The sequence below is a fragment of the Bos indicus genome, chromosome 17 (genome assembly GCF_029378745.1).
Source record: "Bos indicus isolate NIAB-ARS_2022 breed Sahiwal x Tharparkar chromosome 17, NIAB-ARS_B.indTharparkar_mat_pri_1.0, whole genome shotgun sequence".
NCBI classification, from domain to species: Eukaryota; Metazoa; Chordata; class Mammalia; order Artiodactyla; family Bovidae; genus Bos; species Bos indicus.
Genome location: NC_091776.1, coordinates 69,594,719 through 69,614,563, shown reverse-complemented (window position 1 = coordinate 69,614,563; position 19,845 = coordinate 69,594,719). Strand labels below are relative to the sequence as shown.

The 19,845-nt window shown below is 50.3% G+C and overlaps 1 protein-coding gene across 2 annotated transcripts in view; it reads right to left on the bottom strand.

The window, feature by feature from the left end:
* Positions 1-18,054, bottom strand: part of OSBP2 (oxysterol binding protein 2) — a 124,133-nt gene extending 106,079 nt beyond the window's left edge. The window contains exon 1 of one of the 2 annotated variants that reach the window (XM_019978013.2): positions 17,361-18,054. In XM_019978013.2, coding sequence (XP_019833572.1) covers positions 17,361-18,016 — 656 coding nt within the window. In that variant the 5' untranslated portion in view covers positions 18,017-18,054. The remainder of the gene's footprint in view (positions 1-17,360) is intronic. The other variant, XM_019978012.2, reaches the window with a different exon arrangement.
* Between the last annotated feature and the right edge of the window lie 1,791 nt (positions 18,055-19,845).

The window sequence follows — 19,845 nt, the reverse complement described above, 5'->3', positions numbered from 1 at the left end:
TGAACAGTGGGGCCACACGGACAGGGTAAGTCCAGCCATTGCAGGGCAGAGAATCACCCCCAGCGAGGACAGGTGCTGTCTGGAAACCCATCTCGGATCAATGGAAGAAGGACGCTCTAACAGAATTATCTAAGGAAGCCCAGCTTATCTTGGGAGATGAAGGTTTATTCTCTGTCACCTGAGAGATTTGCTCAAGGCTGATGCTGAGGGGGCAGAAATGCTACCGGAAGAAATCAGTGTATACGCGCTACCAAGTGTAAAACAGACAGCTAGTGGGAACTTGCTGTAGAGCACAGGGAGCTCAACTCGATGCTCTGCGATGACCTAGAGGCTGGGACGGGGGTTGGAGTTCGAGAGGGAGGCGATGTATGCATACTTAAGAGCTGGTTCACTTTGTCGTACAGCAGAAACGAACGCAACATTGTAAGGCAACCATATGCCAATAAAAAATGATAAATGAAAAATAAAGAAGTCAACGAACAGACAGATGGTTGGACAAGGTGACCTTTGCCTTCCTTTTCTACCTAGACATTCTCCCCCCACCAGCTTCCCAGGCCCCAGTGGCAGGTCTGTGCAGTGCGTGGCCGGCTAAGTTACTCAACGCTGATCTAACGTGCGATGGGCCTTGTGGGAGGAAACATGACCTAGGGTCCTGGCCTTCAGCAGCTGCACATGCAGAGATGACACAACGCCACCGCCTACAAACTAGGACCGCAGTGGGAGGGGGAACGGGTGGGCTGCAGGCAACAGCAGGTCGTGAAGCTGACTCCGGTGGGAGAGGAGGCACCACGGGAGTCTGCTCAGAGGCCGAGAATGTTGTAATCCCACGTACAGGAGGCACAGACTCGGTAAACCGACAGGCAAAATAAAGTCAAGTTTAGGACAACTGCGGGACTCAGATGAAGAAAATCGCTCTGTGCCTGCATCTGGCAAAATAATTTAATTTTCTAAAAGCGGAAAATTCAGGGGCAGTGCCTGCCTTGTCCCCACCCAGCCTGCTCACAAGTCTCCCCAGACTGGGACCTGGAAACGCCATTAGCTCTATTCCCATGCTCCCCTGGGCTCAGGGCAGGGGCCTCCGCTGCCCCCAGACCAAATCCAATATCAACAGTAGGAGTAAAGGGAGACGAGCACCTGGATGCCGCAGCTGCAGCCCCAGAGAGCTCCCACAGGTCTGTGCAGGAGCAGGGAGGCCAGAGGACACGGGATGCCCAGCAGAAGCATCCATCGGTCCTCCTCTACCAGCTCAGCCACCAGCTCCTGGCTGCCTGGACTCTGACCTCCAAGCCACTGAGTCAACAGACCTGCGCCCCTCAACGTGCCAAGCTCAGTGCCAGGCATAAATCATCTCTGATAGCTCATCTCCCTTTCTTCCAGTTGGTTGAACTATCAAGTTCTCAGGAGACTGGGGCTGGAAGGAACCCCGGAGCTCACCCTGCAAATGAGTGTGATAGCTGAAAGGGAGGTTGGAGGTTGGGATAAACTGAAGCTTTTTTCCCTCCCCGCCAATTCTTAAAATCCTCCTTGAATTACACTTACATGCCCATGTCCTTTGCCACAGGGCTTTGCAGGATCACACACTGGAGTGGGAAGTGGGTGAATTCCCACCCCACCGACACTGGGTGGGGTTATGTGCTTGGACTCGGCCAGTGGGGTGTGGACAGGAATGTGGGTGCATGGCTCCCCCAGCCCACAGGGCAGAGGGGGGAGCAGAGTGTCTCTTGCTGAGGCAGAGCTGGGGAGATACGCAAACAAAAATAACTGCCTCCCTTGCTTTATTTTTTTTAATGTTTTTTAAATTAATTTTTATTTATTTGGCTGCACCAGGTCTTAGCTGCAGCATGTGGGATCTAGTTCCCTGACCAGGGATGGAGCTCAGGCCCCTTGTATTGGGAGTGCCGAGTCTTAGAAGTCCCGACCCCCTCCTTGCTTTAAGCCTCTGGGTTTGGGGGTGGTCTGCTTTGGGGCTGCCTGATCCAGGAGGAAAGTGAGCTGAGGACCCAGCTCTAACTCCTTCTCCTGTCAGGACAGTCAGAGCCTGCTGTTACCAGAGTGTGACTGTGGAGGACGAGGTCAGATGACCCTGGAGAGGCAGAGCTGAGGCTGGTCCTGTGGGTGAACGGGCTGCACGAGTACAGGAGGAAGGGAAGGTGGAGAAGGAGGCTCCAGTGTGGAAAAGCAGGCGCCTGTCAGCAGCCTCTGTGGGCAACCTCAGCGTCTGCTCCTGATCTCCACCCGCCTCCTCTTAGGCTACTGCAAACACTCTGTGTGAGTAGAGGGCTCTGCAGCTGGTCACAGCGGTCTCGAGAAGGGAGACGCGACCAAAGAGGTCCATCTTCCTGGACTTCGCTTCCCACGGTCCCTGGGGACAGAGCCACAGCTAGACCCTGAGGATGACAGGCTGGCACGTTCAGTGAGTGACCATGTTTTCCAAAAGAGTTTGGTTTCCACCTTTGCATATGTGGTCAAGTGATCTTTGACAGGGTGCCGAGACCACTCAATGGGGACAGGACAGTTCTCTTCAACAAATTTGCTGTCATGTGCAGGCTTAGTCGTGTCCAACTATTTGTGTGACCCCACGGACTGTAGCCCGCCAGGCTCCTCTGTCCATGGGATTCTCCAGGCGAGAATACTGGAGGGGGTTGCCATTTCCTCCTCCAGGAAATCTTTCCGACCTAGGGATGGAGCCTGCATCTCCTGCGGCTCCTCCCTTGCAGGGTGGATTCATTACCACCGCGCCACCTGGGAAGCCCGCTTCAACTAATGGTGCTGGAAAAACTGGATACTGTATCCACACGCAAATAAGTGAGATTGGACCCTTAACTTACACATACACAAAAATGAACTCAAACTGGCTTAAGGATCTAAGACAACTCTGGGTCCAGCGATCAAAGCAGTTCTGCTGAAAACGCAGTCTCCGGATCAGAGGTCTGGTCCGTGCCTGTCTGCCCTGCTCTCTTGGGATGCTCCCTCTGAGGGAAACCAGCCCCAAGGGAAGCAGCCTATCTGCTCTGAAGCCACTGTGCTACAGCCCAAACCAGCCATGTGGACAGCACAAGGAGGAGCTCTGAGACCCTGTGGATTGAGAGAGAGGCTCGGCCAGCCTCCAGATGCTCCAGAACCTGCCATCCCAACCCCAGCCACCAGCTGACTGCGGCCCCACTCGAGGGCCTGTGCCAGAACTGTCCAACCAAGCCCTTTCTGAATTCCCACCCAACAGAAAACTGTGGGCAATAATAAAAGCATTGTTGTTTTAAGCCTCAGAGTTCCGCGGCAGTGGATAGCGGGTAAGCCTAGTGCACTAGGCAGCTGACCTTGCCAATGGTTTCAGTGTTTAGCAAAGACCTGATAACAAAACGTCCTGCTTAAAAAAGGGGGGAGGGGCCTGCTGTGGGGTCTCATGCAGGGACTGACCCTGAAGACGGGCGAGGCAGGGTATCTCCTGAATGAAGGGAACTGGTGGGAACTGAGAGGGGACAAAGGACCCCCACTATCTCTTCATGGGGGAGGCTGCCCACCCGCAGGTCTCCCAAGTGGGACCCAGAAGTATCTACACCAGGGGGATCTGGAGGGACGGCTTGTTTGGGTGGGAGACACAGCTTCTAACACTAAGAGGACAGGCTCCAGTGGTGGAATTCCAGAAAGTGTGGGGTTCAGATCTTAGCTCAGCCACCCACTAAGTGACACCAACTCAGTGGAACAAACGCTGGCTTTCTCAGTTGTTACCAGGACATGATGACAACCTTTCCCCCTGGGTTTGTCATCCAATGGGATGACACAGGCATAAGCACCTTATACGCCACTAGTGACAGTCACTCAGGCGTGCCCAGCTCTCCGCGACCCCACGGACTATACAGTCCATGGGATTCTCCAGGCCAAAATACTGGAATGGGCAGCCTTTCCCTTCTCCAGGGGATCTTCCCAATCCAGGGATCGAACCCAGGTCTCCCACACTGCAGGCAGATTCTTTACCAGCTGAGCCACAGGGAAGCCCTATACACCTCTAGTCACTGTTCAAATATAGTCATTAGTGGAATCTAAGATAGAACAGGGTAAAAATACAGGGTACTGTCTCCATCACAATTTTTGTGTCATGCGTTGAAGATTTCCTTGATGACTCAAAAACCTTAAATACAGCTAGAACAGCCTCTGCCCAGCTCACGAAGACATCGGGCAAACAGAACATTGAGGTTTGTACCTCTGCCTCCATTCCTTTTAAAGATTCCTGCAAGTCAAAGCAGGCTGGTGTCGAGGCTGTTTCCTGTTTTCACATGACTCATCCGAGGACCTGCCAGCATCCCCGTTGGAGTATAGTCAGAAATGGCCGACTCCAGGGCTGAGCCAAGACAAGAGCAAGAAGAGCCTGGAACATCTTTCCAAGCCGGACACGGGATGCTATCAGCACCATCAGGGTCCTTTCCAGAGGACTCCGGAACCAACCGAAGAGGCTGCACTAGGCAAAGAGAAGGCCAGATGAGATGAGTATCAGTAAGGACTACGCAGCAGCGGGTGGACACGCCATTTATTCTGCCTTTCCTGTGTGAACTGTATCCTTGAGTAACCCAAGTAGATGAGGGTAAATTTCTCTTTATAGAAGTATTCCTGCAAATAAGTGAGGAAGAATGATAGAATTAGGCTAATCTAAGACTGACTGCTACCACCCGCTAACGTCAAAGACCAAGAAGTTACCAGACATCACGAGCTCCTGATGAACACGTCACCACCTGATCAAGTTTCCAGCTCCATCCGCCAAGCTAGGGAACCACAGAGGACATAGGAACATGTTAACCTACACCAAGAGGAGGCAACCAGCAAAACTAGAGAGACACCCTTTTTTTCTAACTTTTAAGAAATTGATTAATATATTTGGCTGCATCAGGTCTTGGTTACAGCACTCTGGATACTCGCTGTGGCGCGCAGGCTTCTCTCTAGTTGTGGTGAGCGGGCTTCAGAGCACATGGGCTCAGTTTCCCAGTGGCTTGTGGGGACCTTAGTTCCCCGAACAGGGATCAAACCCACATCCCCTGAATTGGAAGGCAGATTCTTAACCACTGGACCACCGGGGAAGTCCCACAGACATTCTATAGGCAGAGCTTATTTAGGTCCTGATACAAACAAATGCATCAAAAAAACACTTAGGAAAAAAACTTTATGGCATTTGAGACCACTGAAACTTTGAACACTGACTTGATATTTGATGATAATAAGGAATTATTGCTAATTTTAGTTGTAACAATGGTGCTGTGGATATGTTTTTAAAAAATCCTTATCCTTTAAAGATACTGAAATATTTACAGGTGATGTATGATATTTGAAGTTCACTTCAAAATGATGTGGGGTAAGGGCACTCAGATGAAATAAGATTGGCCGGGAAGTTAATAATTGTTGAAACTGGAGAAATGGATGAATACGGGTCCATTTTACTCTTGTCTACTCTTACAGATGTTTTAAATTCTCTGTAACAAAGAGTTTTAAATGTAAATGAATACAATGAGATCTCAAATTCATCACATATCCTTGTCTTAGGATAAGCCTCTGAATAGGAGCTGAGAAGCTGGGTCATGTGTAGCTTCTGTGGAAAAAAAAAAAAATTTTTTTTTTTTCCACTGGCATTTGGGAATCTACAAGACACCATGCCCAGCACCCCAGGGGACACCATAGAGAGAAGACACAGCCCCATGCTCTGGCGGGGAGGAGACGGGCCAACAGCCAGCTAACAGGAGTACACAGCCAAATGACACCACGCAAAAGGGCCGTCAGAGGAACGATGGTTCTGCCAGCCCCACTCATCGCAGGGGGATCCAGGCAGGTTCAGGCTGCGATGACCTGGAATTCGGCTGCCTGGCTAGGCTACCTACAGCAGTGGGCAGGGTTGCTCTTGCTGGGAGGTGGTAGGTGCAGGGATCTGAAGGGAAGAGTGAAAGGCATGTGGCTGGCAGAAGGAGAATAAGGTCGGCTGGGCAGAGAAGGAGGGTGGAGGGAGCTGACTGGGAAGGGCAGTGAGCACTGAGTCCAGGGAAGCCACAAACTGTAAGTTATATTTAGGGAGACAACACCTACTGCCGCTCGGCTCCGAGCCAGCTCAGCAAGGCCATCTGCCCTCTTTTTGGTTTAGGCAATGGCCCAGCAACGCAGATCAAAAGGTGTGCATCAAGGTCATTAAACCGGCATCCGACGCACAGAGCTGCGGCTGAACAGGTGACAAGTGGCCAAGAGGGGTGAAGCTAAGTGATCGGAACACTAAGAACTTTTAAAAGCGGAAACACAAGGGAAAAGAGTCGCTCGTAAAAGAAGAAAAGCACACAGTGCCCAGAGACTCGCTGACAGTTTGCTTCGTGTGTGCAATTACCAAGGGAACCTCTTAAGCCACGTCCGTGTGGGGACACCTGGTGTGTGACTCAACACACACTAAGCTGCCAATATCAATTTTAGTTCAGGGCATCGCTCATCATCTCCTCTCCGCATGTCACCATCCAGAGTCGTCGTCCAGGAAACAGGCCCATTTCCTCCATATTTTGTTCCCTCCTGGGATAAACAGATATTGATCTTGGTTTAAGGAACCTCACATCCTTTTCACAAGCCTGTCTTTCTTTATTGACATCTTTTGCCAACTGCATCCCAGAAGACTAAAGGAGGTGTGAAAGCCACAGGCTTGAGTAGCCAGCCCCCTGGGAAGCCCCACAGCACTTTGCCTGAACCCGCTGGCCTCTCACTGACTGGCCAGGATGGATGCAGAGGCTTTCGGGGATCGAGCTCCGCCCGTGGCAAAGGTCATGAGGAAGGAGGCTTGGCATACACAAAGGCGGGATCAAGCCTCAGGGGTCTCCCTAGAAATTCTCGAGCATCTATCCCCAAAACCAGTCTGCCTACTTTCTGCTCTGTGCTTTCACCTACACCTCTGACTTTACGGGGGGCTGTCCCCCACTACCTCTCTCTGAAAAGAGTTAGCTTACAGCTCCAGTTAATAATTTCTGGGTGTGACAGTGTTTCAACCTACAAACTCCTTTGGAAATCCTCTAGCCTGCCTGAATAGGTTTTTCCGGCCACATGTGATTGTTCAGAGCCTCCCAACTGTGAGAGGCAGGAGATGTTCTAAACTGTCTAAACACAGATTCTTTTGAGTAGTTAAAAGATTGATTAGAAACTGTATTGGTGAAGGGTTTTTCACTTATTGGGCCAATGTTTGCTGCTAAGTCTCCATACCCCTTACCTACTGTGTCCTTGGCAGTGTATTGATTGATATAATAGGTGTATAGAAATGTAAGTAGTAGCCTCGATGTTTGTAACCTTGGACCCTTGAGTTAATTCTTTTCTTGATTGAGCCCACCTCACCTTTGCCCTATAGGAATGCAGCTTTGTCCAGTGCTTTTTTGGAGGCTGGTGCCTGACTTTGGAATAATCACCTTTAGAGAAAAATAAGTTTCTTAAAATGTTAACAGGCCTCCTTGCCAGAAGATGATGTAATTCACCTGAACTTTTGCATATGATAAGTTTGAAAGCCTGGCTTCGATTAGGACCAGGAACTGCTGTCCTTGCATGACTCCACCCCTTCCCCCATTATCCTCTATGCACAACTTAAGGTATAAAAACTACTTTGGAAAATAAAGTGCGGGCCTTGTTCACCGAAACTTGGTCTCCCCATGTCGCTCTCTCTCCCAAATTCTGGCTGAGTCTCCATCTGGTGCGCAGAACCCTCCATGCTTACTAATTATGCCTGGGCTTCTAAGATCCGAATGGGGAAGCCTCAGTGTCTCCTCTCCTTCGGGAGAACGGAAGGATGCCTGCGGCCTACGTAAGTGGTGCAAACTTCTTGTCTTGAAGTTTTATTGGTCTCCCGCGTAAACCAAGCTACTCAGCCTCTTTTCTCCACTGAATTTTCCTACTGAGCTATCCTCATTCTATTACTCTTTACATCTTTGATAAATATTTTAATAAATAGGTCGCCTATGCCGTCTCTCCTTCGAATACCCTGGATCAGCCGGGGCTGGACCCCGGCAGAGGCTGGCCAGGAACGTAATTACTGCTGAAACTGGAGACTGGGCCCCTCCTCCTCCACCCGTGGTTCCACGATGCGCACGTGCTTGTCTCCCACGCTGCCTGTACATTGTTGGCCCTCGATAAGTGATACAACCAAAGCTGCGGTACGTTCGCTGTCACCATGTTCCAGACTGCGTGCTGGCTCTGATCCTGGATTAACAGACCCTCCCTGAAGAAGGTACAAGGCTTTGCAGCAGCTGAAGAACTCACACCAGACATCTCACCAAAGGTGTAAAAGGGAAGGTCCTGTAGAGGAAGGAGGTCCATGTGGCGAGTGTACCCTCGTCCTGGGCAAACCCAAGTCAGGCAAACCCAAGCCTGACAAATCCAAGAAGGGCCTTGGGGAAGGTCTAGTCAGAAAAGTGCCTGAGATGAGACGTCCCTGGTTGTCCAGTGGTTAGGATGCTGTGCTCCCAGTGCAGGGAGCCCAGATTCGATCCACGCAGCCTCCCCTGCCAAAAGATTTTTTTAATTAAAAAAAAAAAAAAAAAGGAAGATGCCAAACTTGGCCAGTGTCCCTTTGGCACAAAGCTGTCTGCAGAGGTGCCCACACAGCAACCCTATAAACTCCCAAAGGAGAAAGATGTGGTCCTTAGGTCAGTCTGGGGCCATTATTGATATTTCAAATGTGAGAAACCCACAGTAGGCGACTGCTAACACAGGGGATGGGACTGTTGAAAGAGATTCCTGGAGAGGACAGGGAAATATAGGGCCCTTGGGGTGGGCAGGTGGCCCCACACCAGGGCCCCCGTCCAGGGCAGAAGCTGGAGGCTGGGACACCAGCTCAGCAGAAGGCAGACCTGAGCCATGACGCGGCACCAGCAATGGGGAGGAGGGGTGGACGCGGAGAAGGAGACAGGCAGGGCTTGGCTGTTCCATCTGATGTAGGGTGAGGGCGGCAGGAAGCAGCGTGACTTGGGTTTCCAGCTATTCAAAGAAAGGAAGGTCAGGAGGAGGAGCAGGTTGTGTGGGGAAATTATAATTTGTGTGACTACACCTCACTAAAAGATGCCTTCTCCTTGCAAGGAAAGCTATGACAAACCTAGACAACATATTAAAAAGCAGACATCACTTTGCCCACAAAGGTCTGTATGGTCAAAGCTATGGCTTTTCCCATAGTCATGTATGGATGTGAGTGTCAGACCGTAAAGAAGGCTGAGCATCAAATAATTGATGCTTTCAAATTGTGGTGCTGGAGAAGACTCTTGAGAGTCCCATGGACTGCAAGATCAAACCAGTCAATCCTAAAGGAAATCAACCCTGAATATTCACTGGAAGGACTGTAACTGAAGCTGAAAATCCAGCTGAAGCTGGCTACCTGATATGAAGAGCCGACCCGCTAGAAAAGATCCTGGTGCTAGGAAAGTTGAAGGCGACGGGGGAAGGGAGCAGGAGAGGATGAGATGGTTAGACAGCATCACCAACTCAATGGACATGAGTCTGAGCAAACTCCGGGAGACAGTGGAGGACAGAGGAGCCTGGTGTGCTGAAGTCCATAGGGTCCCAACGTGTAGGACATGACTTAGCAACTGAACAAGACCTTGCTAAGAACACTGATGTGCCGTGTCTCCTCCAAAACATACTGCCAGTCCTCTTGGAGGCTCTTTGCAACACCTTCATGCTAAACATTAAAGAAATGTGTACACATTTTCAACCCATGCATTCCTTCCCAGCTTTCTTATGGTCTCATAATATAAAATACTGGATGATATTTCAGATTAAAGCTGAATCCAATATAATAAGGCCACCTTCTGGGGTGGATAACCTAGTGGCTTAACCTGAAGACTTGTACTTTCAACTTCATGTTTTCAGGGACATTTTGCAACTGGATGGTCTTTTCTAGCTCCATCCTTTAAGCATCACCTAAACTGACATCATGGAGAAGGGAATGGCAACCCACTCCAGTATTCTTGCCTGGAGAATCCCATGGACAGGGGAGCCTAGCAGGCTACAGTCCATGGGTCACAAGAGTCGGACACAACTTGGTGACTAAACCACCACCAAACTGACATCAAAAAGACTGTCTCAGGGGATTAAGATAAGACTACACTTTCACTGCGCAGTCACATATAAGACTCTGCTTTCTTTGATGAGGACAAGAGTTCAATCCCTGATTGGGGAACTAAGAGCCCACAAAACTTGCAGTGCTGCAAAAAAAAAAAAAAAAAAGGAGTCATAGCCACAAAAATGAATGGGCATAACTGTGTCCCAATAAAACTTTATTTAAAAAAAAATACTAGGCCTCCCTGATGGCTCAGTGGTAAAGAATCTGCCTGCCAATGCAAGAGACAGGGGTTAGATCCCTGATGCCAGAAGATCCCACACGTTGATGAGCAACTAAGCCCGTGCACCACAACCACTGAGCCGGTGCCCTAGAGCCCATGCTCTGCAACGAGAAGCCTCCGCAATGAGAGCCTGCGCGCTGCAGCTGCAGAGCAGCACCCGCTCACCACAAGGGTAGAAAAAGCACATGCAGCAACAAGGGCCCAGCACAGCCAAACAAATAGACAATACAATTATATACACAGAGGAAAAATACTGTCTCCAGGAGAGCTTGCTTCTGAGAGTTGGCCTCACTGGAGGATACTCAATCCATCCTACAGGCAAAAACGTCTTGGCCTCCACCCTAAAGTGGGCCTGATTCACCCTGTGTTCAGTGGGCTTCCTCAGCTGGAGGACTTGGAAAACTTACTTTCAGTTGACTGAAGCCTGCTTTCTTATAGACCCAGACTAATTTCCTTGGTCCCTTTCTCGATAACTGGCTTCGCCATTCCTACCCACAGATTAGCCTGAACAATAATAAATTGAAACCTTTTGGGTGGACTTCCCTGGTGGTCCTGTGGTTAAGAACTGGCCTTGCAATGCAGGGAATGCGGAATCAAGCCCTGGTTGAGCAACGAAGTCCACTCACCACAACGCCTGAGTCCACGCGCTCTGGAGACCATGTGCTACAACCAGGAAGACTGTGCACCAGTGAAAAATCCCACATGATGCAACGAAGATCCTGAGTGCCACAACCAAGGCCCAATGCAGCCAAACAAATATTTTTTTAAAGTTTTCGTTTCATGATTTGCTTGAAATCATTTCCTGGGAAGCAAATGTCATTTCTAATGTCACTGAGAAGGCAACCTGTACAGAACAAAACAGACTTTTGTTTAATCAAATCAACTGTGTCATTAACGTGGATAAAGCTTATGTGTCAAACACTCTCACCATAAGGACTTGTTGAGGCTAATACTTTTTTTTTAAAAGATTTCTTTTTTTTCCATTTATTTTTTTAAATTTATTTTAATTGAAGGCCAATTACTTTACAATATTGTGGTGGGTTTTGCCATACATTGACATGAATCAGCCATGGGTGTACATGTGTTCCCCATCCTGACCCTCCCCATCCCATCCCTCAGGGTCATCCCAATGCACCAGCCTTGAGCACCCTGTCTCATGCATCAAACCTGGACTAGTGATCTGTTTCACATATGATAATATACATGTTTCAATGCTATCCTCTCAAATCATCCCACCCTCGCCTTCTCCCAGAGTCCAAAAGTCTGTTCTTTACATCTGCTGTCTCGCATATAGGATCATCGTTACCATCTTTCTAAATTCCATATATATGAATTAATATACTATATTGGTGTTTTTCTTTCTGACTTACTTAGCTCTGTATAATAGGCTCCAGTTTCATCCACCTCATTAGAACTGATTCAAATGTATTCTTTTTAATGGCTGAGTAATAGTCCATTGTGTATATGTACCACAGCTTTCTTATCCATTCGTCTGCTGATGGACAACTAGGTTGCTTCCATGTCCTGGCTATTATAAACAGTGCTGCAATGAACATTGGGGTACACGTATCTCTTTCAATTCTGGTTTCCTTGGTGTGTATGCCTAACAGTGGGATTGCGGGGTTGTATGGCAGTTCTATTTCCAGTTTTTTAAGGAATCTCCACACTGTTCTCCATAGGGGCTGTATTAGTTTGCATTCCCACCAAAGGTGTAAGAGGGTTCCTTTTTCTCCTCACCCTCTCCAGCATTTATTGTTTGTAGACTTTCTGATGGCAGCCATTCTGACCGGTGTGAGATGGTACCTCACTGTGGCTTTGATTCGCATTTCTCTGATAATGAGTGATGTTGAGCATCTTTTCATGTGTTTGTTAAGGGCTAATGAGTTGGACTGTGAAGAAAGCTGAGTGCCGAAGAATTGATGTTTTTGAACTGTGGTGTTGGAGAAGACTCTTTAGAGTCCTTTGGACTTCAAGGAGATCCAACCAGTCCATTCTAAAGGAGATCAGCCCTGGGTGTTCTTTGGAAGGAATGATGCTAAGGCTGAAACTCCAGTACTTTGGCCACCTCATGCAAAAAGTTGACTCATTGGAAAAGACTCTGATGCTGGGAGGGATTGGGGGCACGAGGAGAAGGGGACGACAGAGGATGAGATGGTTGGATGGCATCACTGACTTGATGGAGGTGAGTTTGAGTGAACTCCAGGAGATGGTGATGGACAGGGAGGCCTGGCGTGCTGCGATTCATGGGGTTGCAAAGAGTCGGACACAACTGAGTGACTGAACTGAACTGAATACCTTTGAAGAGTGAAAGTCGTTCACTCGAGTCCGACTCTTTACGAGCCAAATCTATACAGTCCAAGGAATTCTCCAGACCAGAATACTGGAGTGGGTAGCTGTTCCCTTCTCCAGGGGATCTTCCCAACCTGGGGATCAAACCCAGGTCTCCCACATTGCATGCAGATTCTTTACCGGCTGAGCCACCAGGGAAGCCCATACCTTTGAAAATTCTGCATTATTATTATGAATTCTTCCCTAATTTCAGGTAGTTACACATTCCCTGTGAGATGAGAACTTGGGATGAAAGTTTTTAAATGGGAACTAACAACCAAAAAAGAGCACAAAACCATATTTCCGTTATTGGTATTCAAATAGTCAAACAAATACGTGATTAAGTGTGCCAGGCAATAGAATAACCGTGCCTCCTGTATTTATATTCCTAGCACATTGTTGGAAAGAAGTAAAAACCTGCCAACAATTACCCAGACCTCCCAGAAATGCTTTCAGTATGTGACAATATTTACAAAGAGCGTCTTGTTATTCCTGATAGTACGAATGTTACAAAGCCCAGCTGTTGGCACTGTGTACTTTCTCCCTTGGAACAAACTTGACTTTGAGTGAGCTTTTCCAGCAGAATCTAGGACAGAAACACTCGAGGAAGCCACACTTAATGGAGAAATTCTAATCCAACCCCCACCCCGCCCCCGATTTTCTATCAAAGTAAAAATAATGGGGACTGAAATGCAGGTCAAGACTGTGATGCAATACTCATTTAATTGGCAAAGTCAACGCTGACAATACCAAGAGCTGCAAAGGACAGAGATCAGAGATCCACAAAAAGCTCTTATTTGTTCCCAGCGGGACTATAAACTAGCACAACTGCTCTGGAAAAGAGCTCGGCGTTCACAATCTCCACAACCCAGTGATCTCACCTGCAAGGACTCCCGCACGCATTCAAGTGTTTCTGTAATCACCCATCAAGAGGAGCAGGGCTTCCCAGGTGGCTCAGTGGTAAAGAATCCACCTCTACTGTGTCTCCTCTACTGCAGGAGACACAAGAGATGTGGGAGCCCACTCCAGTATTCTTGCCTGGGAAATTCCACAGACAGAGGAGCCTGGCAGGCTACGGTCCATGGGGCTGCAGTCAGATGCTACTGAGCAGGCACGCACTAACAAGAGGAGCACACACAGGTAAAAGGTACACTTTCAACCCGGGCTGTCATAGAGCACCCAAAATTAGTCCCCCCAGATCATATGTTGTACAAGATCCCTTTTCACACAGTTAAAAACGGTTGAGGGACTTCCCTGCTGCTCCAGCAGCTAAGACTCCATGCTCCCAATTGCAGGGGGCCTGGATTTGATCCCTGGTCAAGGAACTAGATCCCACATGCCGAAATTAATACCTTGTGCAACCAAATACATAAATATTTTAAAATAAAATAAAACAAGATTTTTAAAAATAAAATTAAAGTGGTTGAAATGAAAAACTTTTTTTAATTGCATATAGATGTGCGAGTGCTTAGTCACTCAGTCATGTCCAACTCTTTGTGACCCCACGGACTACAGCCCACCAGGCTCCTCTGTCCATGGGATTTTCCCAGGCAAGAATACTGGAGTGGGTTGCCATTTCCTTCTCCAGCATATAGATGAGATAAAACTAAATTAAAAAAAAGAAAACGGATGTTGATCAGGATTTGGAATGACAGTTATCTTGGAGACAGGCAGGCTGGAGCATAGGATCAGGCAAAGAACACAAGAAATGTCCAAACTAGGCTTTGCTCAGTTTCAAAATAAACAAACAAACAAAATTTACAGTTTTTCCAAAAGGGAAGCTACCAAGAGAAGAGGCTCCAGTTCCTTCCCCAGCAGCCACGTCACCCAGCACTAACGCTGACTCCACCATGCCCCTAAGGAAAGATCGTGAAAGAAATGGTAACTCTGGGGATTTCCCTGGTGGTCCAGTGTCTAGGACTCCATGCTCCCAGTGCAGGGGGCCTGGGTTCAAACCCTGGTCAGGGAACTTAGATCCCACATGCTGCAACTAAAGATTCTGCGTGCCACATCTAAAAAGAAAGAAAAGAGATCATGAAAAAAGAGTTCTCTTAATCTGTGTGCAACTCACAAGCACCAGAATTTGCCTCTATTCCAGCCACACACACTTAAAGAGCCACGGACCTGGGTGCAGACGGAGGCCTGGATAACCCACCCTGAGCTGTCGAGACTGTGAGCAGCAGGCCTGGAGGCTGCTCAGCCCTTGAGCCCAGCAGGCAGGATGGCCAGGCCTGGTCTGGAAGGCAGGATTCAGATCACAAGCAGGGACAGCAGAGTGGTGTCAACACCTGAGGCCTTGGGAGGCCTGAGGAGAAGCAGACCAAAGCAGAACTGGAGTGCAGGGGAGAAGTGAGGCGTGATTCCACTGCAGAAGGGCCTTTTCTGCACTCGGAGACTAACTCAGTTTCTGTGGCACTGGAGACACCGCCTTCAGGCTGGGCACCTTGGCATATACCACCCCTTAAGCTCACTATTCAGCCTCAATTTCCCTTCCTGTAAAATGGGACTGAGAACATCTTCGTGGCGGCCTCACATGGGGCTAAAGGAGGGAGAAAGCTGTATAAACGTCAGGGATCGTTCATCCCACCCAAGCGACTGGAGCAACAACTTGGCCCATCTTGAAATCTAGAAACGTCCACGAATCAAACTACAGAGCTGGACTGTGCAAACACACACACGAGAAAACTTGTTCCCACCCCTTCCTCTCCCCTAAACCAGTATTTGTCCCCACAATCTAATCAGCAAACAAGGAGAATTTTTCTTCACTACCCAGAGAATCTAGACATTTCAAGTTACCTTGAAAGGCCAACTGTCTATACATAGTTATTCATATCCAAAAAAAAAGGGGGACATTTTTGTTCTACTGATTAAAACAAAACAAAAACACATGAGGTCAGGTTTTCCACTACAACTAGGCCTTCCTGCCACAATGGACCCTAGACTCATAAACATTACCTTGACCCCGACTACTGACTCTTAGTACCTGGGAAGATACAAATAACTCAGAAATGCTGAACTCAAGTTGGAACTGGCATCAGTCCTCACATCTGGGACAGGCACAGACTTTGGAGTGCAAAAGGCCTAAGTCAGACTCTCTCCACTGCCTACCTGGTCCGGTGGCTCTGGATAAGACACGTCCCTCTGGCAAACCTCAGGACTCCTCATCTGTACAAGAAGACAATCTGGAACCCACCTCACAGTGTGATTTCGGGGATGAAATAAGTGAACATTTATTCATGTGTGGTCCACAGTCGACATGTCCTATGCGTTACGTCCCTTGCCTATAAGAAGACAGGGTGACACTTCTTTATAGCAAATCACTGATGACCTCTATCACTGCATGCGTAGGTGAATGTTTACACGCCATACAGGGTAGGGAAATGGGATAAAAACATCATTTGGCAAAGGATCTCATTTTGCTCAGTCGCCTAGCTCTGAGAACACTCTGTCCTGTGATGTGCATGGTGCAGCCGAGAGCGCCGAGGGGTACCACAACACCACACGAGAGGGTCGCGTGAGAAACACAGGTCAGCTTTCCCCCCTGCCAGGAATTAAAGACAGTGATTCGATCCCCACCTAGAGGGGGAACCATCGCTTAAGGTCAGTCCCAAATAATCAAGGGCGTCACAGATTCAACTATCCTCTAGAAATCGTGTTCCAAAAAGGCTAGGAAGGACCACATGAATGCTCCAGTGGGTAACCTGAAGAGACTGCCCAGCTGAGTAAAGTGAGCAGAGTGACCTGAGTTTCAGAAAGGCAGGGCTCTCCTGTTTGCAGTGACAATGGAGCCGCGCTTCTTAGACTGTGGTCCTGAGCAACACCGCCTGGGAACTTGTTAGAAAAGCTGACTCGTGGGGCCCCTCCTAGACGCCCTGCAGCAGAACTCAGCAGGATGGCGGAGCCACGTTTCAACAAGCCCTTCAGCGAATCCCAATGCTTGCTCAGGTTTGAGAATCTATTATGGTAAAGAGTGATCTAAGATCTCAAAGTTTAAACCACCCGTCCCCAGGAAACATACCAAGGCAGCCTTCAGGATCTTTCCCCCTTTCAATCCGTTTCAGTGGAATACAGTGTTAGGTATCTCACCACTAGACTTCAATTTTGAGCCCCATGCTGCTTCAGGAATAAGAAAGGCCACGGTGGGACACTTCCTGATTCTCTATTGAATGTCAAGATGGGCTCCTGAAATGTCTGAGGAGGCTGAGTCTGCTGTGCCCCCAGGCCAAGGTCGGCAAACAGCAGACTCTAGGGAAAGTGGGAAGCAGTCTGACTCACTGAGGAGGGAGCAGGAGCCTTTCCCACATGCGGGTCCTAAGGGCTGAACAAGGTTACTGCCCCCTCAGCTCCAAATACAGTAATTTTAGCTCAACTAGAAAGCTCTTGTTTCAAGGATGTGGGGGGTTCCGACTCTGGATAGCTGCCCCAGGTCCCACAGCCACCAGGGCCAGAGGGGTCCCCAGGCCCCAGATCACTCCCTCACTCCAACCTCCCTGCTCACTCGGCAGACCCAAGCTTTCCAAAGGTCGTGTCCAGAGGGGACTCCCCTGCCTGAGTTGAAGGTTGGCCAGAGGCGTTACTTCTCCTGCTAGACTGCCTGTTCCCAAACATCCTGGGCCAGTGGTCACACCCTCCAACCCTGGATGCCCTCCATCACTATGATGGCAGGATCTCCACCCTTCAAACTCAGCCTCTACCCTGACACCTCCATACCTGTAGTAAGACAGGAGGCCATTGCTGAGCACGAACCAGCGGCGCTGGTAGCCCTTCAGATAGTTGGTCCACTTGAGAAGCCAGCCCTTGAAGTTGTCCAGAGGAAGTGAGACCATGGGGACAACGCCCGGCGAGCTGCTCCGGGGCACTGCCATCCCAAGGTGTGTTTTCACCTGCCCCGGGCGCGGGTCCTTTGATGCCGGCAACAACCCTGACTCAGGTTTGATCAGGGGCACGCTCCCCACTGCTGGCCCCAGCGCCGGCACCTGCTCAAAGGGGGCCTTGGTGGGGGGCCCAGGCCCCGGGTTTGAGCCCCACTCTTCCCGGGGCCCTGACCCAGTCCCCAGCGCCGGCAACAGTTCCAGTTCCTGTCTGAACCCTGGCCTGGGCTCAGACATCTTCTTGGGCTCAGGCTCCGATCCTGGCGCCCGCTCAGAAACTGGTTCCAACACCTGTTCTGACACCAGCTCCCGCTGAGGCTGGGGCACCGGCTGAAGCTGAGGCTTGGGCTCCGGTCCGGAGCCGGGCGTGGGAGCGTTCATGCTCGGCGCCGCCGTGTGGCAGGACAGGCAGGGGACAACCGTGAAGAGCGACGACAGTCCGCGGGAGCGGCCGCCGCAGCCGCTGCCTCGGCAGAGAGCGGCCGCTTTCCCCATGGAGCCCGCCGACCCGAGCGCGGCCGAGCCGGGGGGAGGGGGGACGCGGGAGGCGGAGGCCTGGGGCGGGGCCGGGGGCGCCGTCACGAGCGCGCGGCGGGGGCGCGCGCGGGTCCCTCCGCGGCCCGTGCGCCCCGCGGCGCCCGCACCAGCGCTTCGTGGTCCTCGCGGCGCGCAGCCGGCTGGACTTGAACCCCCGTCCTTTCCTTGAGTCGCCAGCTCCCGGCTCCCGGACTGGTCCTCGGAAGGCGCTCAGGAAACACTTGTGGGACGAGAGCTCGGGGAACGGGCGACACAGAAGGGCCGGCGCGCTTCGGATCACCAACCCTGCCTGTGCCCCAACCCGTGCCAGGCGCTAGGGGAACAATGATGAATGCGGAGCCCGCCGGCTCCCATCGCAGCTCTGTCCGCGGCCCCGCGCCGGCTCTCCCCGCCTCCGACCCGGGGTGGGGTCGGGGACGGGGCGGGGGTTCGCTCCACAAAACCCAGAAAATGCGCCCACAGCACAGGGGCCCAGCCGGATGACGCTAGAAGCTGAGGAGGACGCCCACCGCGCACCGCCCCCGCCCGCTGTGGCAGCTGTTACCTGTCTAGGGGTCCCTCTCCCTGCGACCAGGCTCGGGGCGGAGCCACCGCGCCCCCACCTACTGGGCCAGCTAGCCTCTGCTTCATCCAGGGCACTTCGCTGCAAGTGGCAACGAAGTTCAGACTCGCTAAAGGAACAGAGAGAGTTTAGTGGGCCAAGCGGTGTAGTACAAGGACCACCTCCAAAAGAGAAGTTCCGGACTCGGAGCTCCTGGACACCCCTGGGGAATTTTGGCTGGCCTCTGTGAAGCTTAGCCTGTGGAGTTTAACGTGTCTGTGCATTTTTCTAGAGAGGTCCCTAGTTTTCATGGGCTTCCCAAAGGAGTCTGTGATCCCAGAAAGATTAAGCACAACTGATTTTAAAGTATCTATCCCAAAGGGAAGGTCATGGTTGCCACAAACAAGGGGAAACACAGCTTGAAAGGTTGGGTACTGCGCTTCCATATTCCTCCAGACCGGACTTGTGCGTAGGCTCCCCTCTGCTGGTCCTTACCCGCCCCTCACTCACTGTCCATTTCTGGTCTTGTGAACCACATGTGCAGGGACCAGCCCCCTACTCAAAGTGATGGCGGCAGCTGAGCAGATTGGAAGGTCCTAGAAACAGAGGCTGCAGATATGCACCCAAGCAGAAGTCCTACCATCTGGTGACTCTGAGACCCCTTCCTGGGGCACCTGCCCCTGAATGATTGATGGCCTTGCCTGAAGGTTTTTGTGAGTTCTAGGGTGCAGAAACCTACCCATCTTGGTATATCCTGCAAACACTAAGATGGGCCTCAAACTTCAATGTGCTGAGTCAAAGAAAAGTGATTGCCTCTTGGGGACAGCGGGTAGAGGGGAAGTGTGCAAGCAGGGAAGGCAGTGGGGGGCTCTCTCTGCATTTATCCCATTTTGAACCTCTTGAATATTTTAACCAAGTGTCTGTTTCACCTGTTCAAAAATAATGTTTCAAATCTCTCCAGGGAAGCTTACTATAAATTCAGTTTTCCATCCCCATCTCCCTGGGACTCCGGGTCAGTAGGTCTGAGGTGGAATTCAGGAGCATGAATTTTAGTTTTTAGTTATTTGTTTTTGACCTCACCATGCAGCATGCAGGATCTTAGGACCCCAACCCGGGATTGAACCCATGCCCCTGGCAGTGGAAGTGGGAGTCTTACACTGGACCACCAGGGATGTGCCCGGGAGCACGTATTTTAATGAGTTCCCCAGGGGTTTCTGAGTGGGTGAATCTTGGACCACATTTGTTT